Source organism: Haplochromis burtoni, unplaced genomic scaffold, assembly GCF_018398535.1.
Source record: "Haplochromis burtoni strain Fernald_Lab_line unplaced genomic scaffold, NCSU_Asbu1 Contig_124, whole genome shotgun sequence".
NCBI lineage: Eukaryota > Metazoa > Chordata > Actinopteri > Cichliformes > Cichlidae > Haplochromis > Haplochromis burtoni.
In genome coordinates this window covers 380,728-391,474 of record NW_024582485.1, presented here as the reverse complement: position 1 = coordinate 391,474, position 10,747 = coordinate 380,728, and the positions used below count along the sequence as shown (strand labels likewise).

At 41.0% G+C, this 10,747-nt stretch overlaps 1 protein-coding gene across 1 annotated transcript in view; it reads right to left on the bottom strand.

The window, feature by feature from the left end:
- Window positions 1-1,134: 1,134 nt before the first annotated feature.
- Window positions 1,135-10,747, bottom strand: part of LOC102300824 (SREBF chaperone) — a 36,104-nt gene continuing 26,491 nt past the window's right edge. Inside the window, exons 20-23 of the mRNA XM_042223961.1 lie at window positions 3,752-3,918; window positions 3,483-3,563; window positions 3,105-3,311; window positions 1,135-2,706 (exon numbers count right to left, since the gene is read on the bottom strand). Of these exons, the coding sequence (XP_042079895.1) occupies window positions 2,461-2,706; window positions 3,105-3,311; window positions 3,483-3,563; window positions 3,752-3,918 (701 nt within the window). The 3' untranslated portion in view covers window positions 1,135-2,460. The remainder of the gene's footprint in view (window positions 2,707-3,104; window positions 3,312-3,482; window positions 3,564-3,751; window positions 3,919-10,747) is intronic.

Genomic DNA, 10,747 nt, shown 5'->3' with positions numbered 1-10,747 from the left:
CACAAAGCTAATAAATCAACAGCCACAGCAGCAAGATCACATTACTGGCCTCTGTGATGGAGGTGCCATTCGTCTCAGAAGTTGAAATGTGAATACTGATGCTACAGTTGGAAAAATAAAAAAATAAATCATACGATAATCATCAGCTTGTTTCTGGAAAAGAAACTCTGGTCGCTGCATCCGAGAGGAACAAGCGCTGCAGTCTATATGTCACGTGCGTGTTTAACAGCGCTGCAGGTGTGAACTTTAAGTCCAGTTACATCCGACTCTTCTGCATACAAGCTGAAATTGCAAAAACAAAGTGCCTAAAAATGTGTGTGAGCTTGTACATCAGAGGGTTAGAGATGAAAGGAGTTAGTGTTGTGACCGCAGGGATCAGGTGCAGGTCTTTTAACGGATTTTCTGAGACAACATTCAGGACATACAGATAGAAACAACAGATGACGACTGGGAGAAAATACATTCTGGACATTGTGGATGTTGTTGGCATCAGAGAAAAATCTTTAACCTGCAGGATTGCATTCTTTCTACCCAGAGTAAAAAAGTGAAGTTCAGGCACAGACTCAAAAACGAGGGGGTTAAATGTTGAAAAATGCATTGCTTTCATAAATACTTGGCTTGTTGAGTTTAAGAATTTAACAGTTTCAGTATTGACAGGATTTTCACCTTGTGTGCAGAATAAGTACAAAATGCTCTTTACTCGATGTTCAGACAGAAGCTTCATATTATACACGCTACAAAACAATGATTGACATGCATTGCTTTTGTCTGGTTTCTTAAGGCGTCTAACAAGTGTTTGAAAACATTCATACCTGACAGAGAGCAACCGTATGACTAATAGTGGAAAAACTGACTGAAAATACTATTGACATTTCCCGTTTAGTCCAATTAAAAAGACTTAATTAAAAAATGTGTGATATAATACTGCGTGTGTTTCAGGAAAAGATTATCTGAACAGTGTCACATGTGTCAGGTCCAAATTTTGAAAAGGTTATATCTCAAACCCATTCCTGATGTGAAAAATCCAACATCAATACTGCAAACTGTTTTAAAAATGTACTAGTATTATGCAAAATTAGGGACAGGATGCATTCACTGTTACCTTCCTTCACATTTTTACCAACTGGTCGCTGAAAAAAAAAAAAAAAAAAAGAAAGAAAAGAAAGAAAAAAAAAGAACAGGTTTCAGGACAAACTCTGCTTAAGCGTGCATCAACAACATACCAAAAACTAAAAATAGACACACAGTATATCTAACGTGATCCAAGTAGTCGACAAGGTTTTGTCACCCTTTGTGGCTTGAATTAAAGATTGTGGATTAAAAATGATATCAGGTGACCAAGTTATGGCTAAATGGTGATTTAAAAAAAAAAAAAAAAAATCTCTAAAGCACAGAATGTATTAAAAAAAATAAAAATAAAATAAAAAAATTGCAACATCAGTCATCCAAAATTCAAGCTATTTGAAAATTGGAGGTAGCCTGATGAAGGTGTAACACACTGGGGAAAAGCAGCCCCTCGTACAGCATCAGTAACCCCAGAGTCAGAGGCCGAGGTTGGGGTAAAGGAGGAACCCTTTCTGCTTCCCTGCGGCCTCCAAATCTACAAACACACATGTTTCCACCTCAGTATTACAACCAACCAAAAGCCCAGTGCTGCCAAACAAATAAACACCTTCTTACATTTAAGTCACCTTTTCCACATTATTATGGTCTTATTTAAGAGCTGTGATTAGTCATTCATATACAAACTGTTACTCAAAAAGGGAAAAAAAAAAAAAAAAGTATCGCTAATAAATAATAAATGTAGACATAAAAACAGCCCCCTCTGGAGGTTTACTTTATACAGTAATCATTGGTTCTCCCTCACACAAACGCACACATAACCAATCAACTTTTGTTCTCAGCAGTTTTACTATAAAAAGGGTCTAAACTCATTCAATCAATCTCTCTCTCACACACACGCGCTCAATTCATCCCCGCAGGCGATGGACCTGTCGAGCTCTCTGTGGCTGCACTTCGCTGTTGAGCGCACGGCACAGCAGGAATATTAAAAAGAAAGAAAACAAAACAAAAAAGAGGAGCTCTATGGTCCTCCTCTCTGGGTGGGTGGGGTCACAAGCCTCCCCCCGCCCTGTGTGAGCAGCATAGAGGGCAGATCTGCAAAAACAAATGTGCGTGCACAAAAAGCACAAACTCAGAACTGGCGAGCTCCCTTCAAGTGAGAAAAATCCAACCTTAACCAAACTCGCGACCTTCCGTAACGTCAGCAAGATGGCTCTGATAAAACGCAGTAGGCTCAACGGCCAGTTTTTCCTCATGATATTCAGACTTTAAAACACCTCGCTGTTAAAACAGATAGTCTTGTATCTAATGATCGCACATCATCCAAACACCAGAAGCAATGAAACAAAGCAAAAACTAGATGCTTTGACTGTTCCCACTGATAGCTGCCAGCCCTTCTCAGTCCAGTTTCTCCAACACCGAGGGAACGTAGACCAAGCTGAGCTCGCTGCCAAAGTCACAAACGATGGCGGCGTTGTCCAGCACCAGCAGCTGCCGGACACCCTGACCGTCGCTACTCTGACCCAGGTACACCGTCTGCAGCAGGTCGCCGAAATTCAGGTCCCAGAAGGAGACGCAGCCCTGCCCCCCCGTCACCAGCAGAGACTCTGAGATCACACCCAGACTGGCCCCGCAACCCACCTCCTGGTGGGAAGAAAAGAGAAGCTGATAACAGACTGCTGTGTAATGCATTTTAAGGGCTCCAACTACTGTTTGTATTCTTGAGAAATCAAGCTTATCATGTAAAGGATTAGAAATCAGGACATTTTTGGAAAGCTTTTTGTGATGACTAAGGAGAGTTTCTTTAGTCTCTGTCAGATATAGAGACACAGCTGTGTACTATCACACTGAATATGGCCAGTTGGGTATGCAATCAGGAGACAGTTAAAGGGAGCTAAACAGTTGGAATTTTGGAGTTACAGGGAATTACACTGTTGAAAAAATAATAATTGCAAAACACCTGTCTGATGCCAGGTTAGGCTTTAGAGAGTTAAAGAAATAAAGACGTGAAGGAGACTGAGATTAAAATGCAAGCACAGTACCTGCTGTATTGAGTACAGCTTGATTCCAGTGCTGCGGTCCCAGATACAGATGAGGTCATCCAGTCCTGAGCTGATGACACAAGAGGTTGTACACACCAGCGAGGTGACATCACCACAGTGACCGTAAACATGGCTGACTCGGCTCCCTGTCAGGACATCCCACAAGCAGATGGCGCCGTCCTGCCCACCGCTTGCTAGAACCATCGTCTGAGAGGAAAAAGTTTGTAATTGAGAGTCTAATTTACTGTTTCATGAAACAACTTCGTGGTTTTACTTTGGTAATTCCTCTATTTTGACCCACGGTTTTTAGAGAAAATATTCACCAATGCCTCCGTTATCACAATATGAAATGTTACGAGACGCGGGGATATTGCTGACCTGGTCTAAGTAGATGGCTGTAATCCCTCCAGAGTGACCTTGCAGGGTAAAGAGGCAGCAAGAGTCCTCCAGTCGATAAACCTAAACAGCACACGCAGATAAGGATGATCTATTAAAAGCACTATCACAAAGACTGCTTTTGGAGTTTGCTCATATTTTTTATTTTATTTTTTTTACTGCCAGTAAGATCCATTCTATAGAGTTTAATGAGAAATCAAAACAATATTTGTTGTACTTGAAATAAAAAGGACAGAGTGCAGGTCTGTTACCCGGACTGTGTGGTCTTGGCTGCCAGTGACGACTCTGCCGGCAGCTGCACGAAGCACCGTGATCGGCTTTTGGTGAGCACACTGTACGGAGCGTGTGAGCTGGCAGCTGATCACATCCTCACTGCTGTAACAGGGAGACTGAGGCATGCTGCTTCGCCCAGGGGGACCTGGAGGGAAAAATTATTTACATGAGGAAGAGGGGGGGGAATAAATAGAATAAAATATTAAAAAAAAAAAAAAAAAAAAAAAACCCACAAAACTAGAAAAACCCTCCACTTAGGTTTACCTCATCTCATTTTCTTTTTAAATTTAAAAAAAAAAAAACAAACAAAAAAAGAAAAAAAAAACAAAAAAAAACCACACCCTCATACTGTACATTTTTCCCCAATTAAAAACCAAACTCATACAACACTGATGCAGAAACATTTCAAGCCTCACCTCTGTACTGCAGCAGACCCAGAGGTTTGTTCATCTCAACAGTGAAGAAATCTAAGGACCCGTTCAGCCTAGCTGCCACAATTCTGGGAAGGAAGAGACACTCCGAATAAAGAACAGCCGCGCATAGTAGCCACAAGTAGGATGACACACTTTTGAAACTCTGTCAGTGCGCCCAAGGGCAGCTGTGGCTACAATGTAGCTGCCATCACCAGTGTGTCAATGTGTGTGTGAATGGGTGGATGACTGAATGTAGTGTAAAGCGCTTTGGGGTCCATAGGGACTAAGTAAAGCGCTATACAAATACAGGCCATTTACAATTTACAGCATACATCTGATGTGTTACAATCTAATGTTATAGAAGCAAGTAACATCTTTTAAGAGGTTGGAAAATTACATAAAATAAAATAAATTAGTGTCCCATTAAAATGACCGAAAAATATTTTTTGCCGATTTAGAGCACGTGTGTGTTTAACCTGTTGTTGAGAAAGGCCAGAGCTGTGATCCCAGAAACACCGTCTTCATTGCTGCAGCGTAGCCACCCTTCCACTGCATCCCACAGCTGTAACCAGATGCAATTGTACAGTGATTCTAAACACCAGCGGATCAAGAGTATGACTTTTTTCAGAGTGACATGTGAAATTTTTACAAACCTCCAGTTTGCCGCTGCTCCTCCCGGCAGCTATCAGATTCCCTCTGAGCTCCATGGCCCAGACAGAACTTTCCCAGTCTCCTGCCGCTTGCGCCCCAGCCATTGGGGATCTTTCTTGGATTACAGGTGTAGCTGCTTCCCCTAAGCTCGGACTCCTCTGGAGTTGAGTGCCTGATGGGGGCGAGGAGGAGGCTGAGGACGGAGAGGCGTAGGTAGATGGTGATGGGGGCTCGTGCTCCATGTAGGCACGCTCCACCAGTCCTCCAAAATCAAAGCCTGCTCTGGGTGCGGTGGACAGGTGGGAAGGGGGCTGGGAGGTGAAGTTGGTGTCAATGAGCGGGGTGAGATCGGGCTGGTCAATGAAAAGAGTGGGACGACTGGGCGTGGTGCGGCGTCTTACTGGGTAGAGCTCGTCCTCTGTCAGCCCGTCTCCATTAAATGAGATGTCTCGTTCAGGACTCAAACACTCTGATTCTTGAGCCCCGGTCATGCTGTCCCAGCCATTCCGATGGTCCCAGCAGCCACTGCTGCTGCTCCGCCTCAGCCTGAGAAGGAGACAAAACACAAAAAAAAACAAAAACAAAAAAAAAACCCATCAGCATGACTTGAAGAGATAAACTGACTTTATGTTTGCAGATTTACTGGCAAACATTAACACACAAAAGGTCTGATAGGCAAAAATAAATTGATAATCTAAAAACCACCCATGAACACCAGATTGTCCCTGCTCACTGCATATTCCAGATCATGACTACTTTCAGTTGTTTCCTTTAGTGGTCAGTACAGATGATCACCAGCCTCCATCTCACCCTATCCCAGCATCCTCTGTCATAGCAACCCTCTGAGTGTCCTTTCTCACTACATCCATGAACCTCTGTAGACTTCCTCTTCTGCCTGACATCTCCAACATATTCACTTTAATACAATCAATTTTCAGCCTCAAATTTCCTAAACTGACAGATTGTTTTTAAACTAAATTTTACTTAATGGAAAAATAAAACAAATAATTCCTAACAATGTAAAAGCAAATCTGGAAACATCTCAGAGATCAATATGGCATTGAAATGTTTTTAAAACAAGATATTAAGAGTGTCTCACCCATGATTTGGAATGACAGTCAAGCAGTCCCCAGTCTGTGCGTCCCAAACCCGGATCTGTCCAGCCAGGCAGCAGCTAGCTAACAGCATCCCATCGCTAGCCAAACACTCGATATCCTACAGGACGGAAACATGGAGCAGGAAGCCGGTTTAAATAAGACTAAAGCGATCAGCCAAAAAAGAAATTAATACACATTTATTAAATTCAGCATTTTTGTTTTAAATGGCCCACCCTGTACTGTAGTATAGTACTATGAGCACAAACACATTTCTGTATCTTTTAAAATCGCTATAAAGCATAGGAATCAGCTGTTTGTTTTACCCTTTTTTCAAATTGACATTTAATCTATATTTGCTAAGCAGATTTTATATAATTACAGTATCTGAGTCATTGCAACTGAACTCATTAACACTGGATTTATCTGCACCACATAGATGAGATCTGGTCTTAAAATACATCTGAAATACAAATTAACTAACATTGTTAAAAAAAAAATAAAAAAGACAAGGGAAAGAGGGAGTGTGCAAATAAATCTGACACATGCTATTTTTTCTTTATATATGCACAGTGTTGCCTTTCTTATGAGTTTGTTTGGTGGACAAACAAAGACTGCGGCGTCTCCATCTTAGTCTCACCATACTGTGGCCCCTCAGCAGCAGTGGTGAGATCTCGCTGACAGGTGGTGAATAGCCGTAATCGTCACAGGGCAGGTCCCCTCGCCGCCGCCGCCCATGAGGGACACCATTCTGACCATAGTTTCGTGGGCAGAGAACGCGATACAGACAGAAGAGCAGCAGAACCAGCAGGACACCCGCAGCCAGGCCCAGAGCTGCCACCCTGGATCCAAAGACAACACAAAAGAGTCAGGAGTGCAGTGCCGCCACACTACAACACATTTACCAGAAACAATCACACAGAAGCTGAACTTCTGTATGTGCTCGTCAACTCCTTCACAAAATCTTTCAATGTACTGCACATTTGTTGTGTGTCATCTGTTCCATGAATTCACCCTTTCAATTGAAGCTCTAGATCTCTAACAGACTTTTTATCTCTCACAAAATACTGTGGAGATGCTGAGTTTCCTAAAATATTATCCGGACACTTTCACAGTCAGATGAGTAAATAGCCCAACTAGTGTATAAAGATCAAGCAGCAAAGTGAGAAACTGTTCATAACTGACAACAGCATAACAGATCTCGATGTTTACCTAAAACATTGTTCTGCAGCTGCACACTCACATGTTTATATAGTTTGTGTGTTGAACAAGTACAACTGTACAAATCTAACTCACAATATGTGGAACTGACCGCTTGGAAAAGAAAAACCATGAAAGAGCGCATGTGCCAGCTCTTCTGTGGAATGTGGAGCTTATGTGATGATAACCTGGCAGAGGAGTGTTGACTTTCTCTGCTTAAAAAAAAAAAAAAAAAAACCCTCACATCTGTAATGTGAAAGTAGAGCTTTAACCCTTTCCCCCCCATGAAGGGAACATTTTGACAGCCAGGATTTTTGAAATGCAGCTGTATAGGGAAACAAACATCGCACAAACATCTGATGCACAGTCAGTAATCTTGTTCTACAAACAGGCCAATATGGGACAAACTCCTCAGTTCAGAAAAAGAGCTTTAAGGGTTACTACTACTACTACTACTTTCTGTGCTTATCTTTATTTTGCTAATGGCTACTTTTTTGGCCAATTTTTTTCGAATGAGTAAAATCCATCTAAAGTCCCTGACATCATTTAAACTCATGCAGAAACAAATAAAAACAAGGCAGTCTGTGTACTTCTGTTAGCTTTTAAAAACACTTTAACTGCAATAACAGGAGAATTACTGGCAGCAGAAACGAGTTGGGGAACCAACATTGACACACAGTTGCTTATTTACACATCCAGCACCTCTGGGGCAACGTTGCCATTTATTTGCAGTTTTACTCATGTTCACAATATAAACGGCAAAATATTCACTTTCTTTTAGCTCCGTTTTGGACTGTAGCCACTTGGTGAGGGAGATGTGTAGCTCATTGGTTTCTGGTGATGATGTAGTGGGACTTTTGAACCTGGCCGTCAACTTGAGTTTGCATTTCAGTCCTTGCCATGTAGTTTTATTTATAAACTCATTTTAGATGTTACTCTTAAAAAAAAGAAGAAAAAAAAAAGAAGAAGAAACAGCACAAATGATGATGAACTCTAATCCTGTCTTCAGACCTATTACACACTACGGTTACTTCACAAACATCCAGCGGTTTTCGAAGGTAAAATCAGAAACAGATGAGATGGAGTCAGTATTAACTGGTTCAAACTGTGTCATTAACTTTAACCACTGATTGCACAATTTTTTATTTTAGCTGTCTTTTTTCCTGTTTAAAGTTGCTTTAGGATGTAGGATGAGAGACTTTATCCAGTTCAAAACTTCTCTTAAACAAGACAAGGCTACGCTGACTCGTTTGTTACATGTAAAGATCTTTGCTCCAGATTAAAAGTACAGAGAATTCCCTTGTAACACCTTTATCAATCTGGCCTTCCATCTATCGAAACCAGTGTTGATGTCAGTTGCCAATTCCCAACTGTGAAGGTCACGACCCCGACCAAACTGCTGATAGCAATCATATCTGCAGTCCAAAGATGACCAAAAACATCACACTTATGTCAAAGTGACAGACTGGTTTACACAACACGGTACAGTGTTGTCGCGGCAGATAGATGAGGCTGTTATAAGCTGATAAAGCTGGAAAGGACAGTGAATCGGTGTCTCTGAACCTCCCTCTAAGATAAAGAACATTATCTTCCCATTTTAGCAGCTTTATTGGACCGATATTGTGTACACACACACACACACACACACACACACACACACACACCATTGTTGTGCAAAAGAACACTTCTAGTCTTAAGACTGATTTGCTAAACTACAGAATTCACAAATTTTAACCAAAGTTAAACTTTAATTTCCATAAAATAACAATCTAACAACATTTCTAATGGTGTTGTACCTTAAGTACTATGGTAAACTGGGGGTGAGCTTAAACGTGCTCGCCAATGTGCCATGCCACTGACAGCTAGTCTAGTTATAATTGCAGAAACTCTCACTACGTCTAAAATTGTATTTTTCACTGTGACCTCTGACCAAAGTCATCACTGAAGTCTATGCTAACACTGAAGAAATTCCTAAGATATTCTTGTACAGTAAATACTTCCCACACAGGATTAGCCCATTGTCCCTGAATGCGTCACCTGCTAGGGTAAGGAAAAAAAGCCCCACAAAAAACACTGACAAAGCCTGTAAAGTAAACAAGTCAGCCAGGCTTGGCCAGTTAGAGAATATGAATACTTGCTAAAGACAGAGATAACCCCTGGCATTATTAGAATACACACAAAGAAACTGCATTTTCACCTCACGTAAAAGAAGATTACCATCAGCCCAGCAACAGTGAACACTAAGCCAAGCATGAAACGTAGGTGCTCTTTTACTCCCTTCTGTGTTATGTCAACTTAAATACTGTAATAGAAAATACATCTACAGCACTGACAAGTTTAAAAGTAACTTAAAATGTTTTTGATTTTGAGAGAAGTGTCATGATTTCTCTTTGCAAGACCTCCAAGAGCAGTTTCGCAGACAGACTAAGACTGCAGCTGAAAAAAAGAGATTTTAGTCCAAAATTATGTTATTTCATGTCTGGAAAACTAAACCTGAATGGCTCAAATGCCCTAAATGCTATTGTACTTCACTGCTCCAACTTCAGCAAAACTGCAGAAGGAACTTAAAGGCTTCAGTGTCCAAGGTGCAATCGGTTCAATGACACAGGTACAAAGTGTGAAGGTCAAGGTCCTTTACCTGCTGTGGCCCCTATTTACACTCAGCTGTGTGACGTCAAGGTTTGTTTTTTCTAACCATGTGCAAAAACAGTGATCGCTAAACTGAACTGAAACTAAGAAAAGCTAGGGCCTGAAAAAGATATCACTCATTCAATTAGGCTAAGAAGATTATGTTTCTTTGTAAATTTGTCTAAAACAAAAATTATATGAACTCATAAAAACAATCAGAGCTGATTCATCTGTACCTTCTTTCATAAGATACTAATTAAGGCAGGTAATTTAGCATTCAGAGGATTCTGAGATTTCAGCATTTTCCCCTTATGTCGTTAAACATGTGTCTACATATTACACATAAATAACTTCCTCATGAACTAATAATAACAACAGCAGGAACCCAAAACAACAAGTACCCAAACAAGCGGGGATTAACATGACCCAACAGGTGGTAAGCTGCCCTGCCTGTAGATCCTACATGCATATATTTGGTCAGATCAACATTTTCACAGAAATCCTTTCATTTTTTGTTTGGAGAGCTGTAGGAGGCTTATGTTGCTTTGAGAAACGTCCTTTTCAATGAGAGTCTCTAGAATAGTAGGGGCAAACAACTCAAGTAGCCACACTGATGGAAAATCTGCTGGATTTAAATAATCAAAAGTTACCCGTTTAACACCTTAAGGCATGCAGGTTTATCAAAGTGTTTGTGAGGCAGTTCAAACTTAAAGCGGGTAGATGTCTGTGTCTTTCTGACTACTAACTTGTAGAGGGTGAGGTCTGTCTGCAAGTCAGCAGAAACCTTGAGAATGGGTGGTTGAGGGTGTCTCGTGTCCTGAGGGTGACGTGCGTCAATGGCCTCCTGGGGTGTCAGATGAACAGTGATTGGGATGACAGGTAAGATGCTAATGTACCTGTAAAAGGACAATAACATAGTGGACATAATGAAGCTGAAAGAAACATCGAAGCAGAATTAAAGACTTAAGAAAAAAAAGAAACAAAAAAA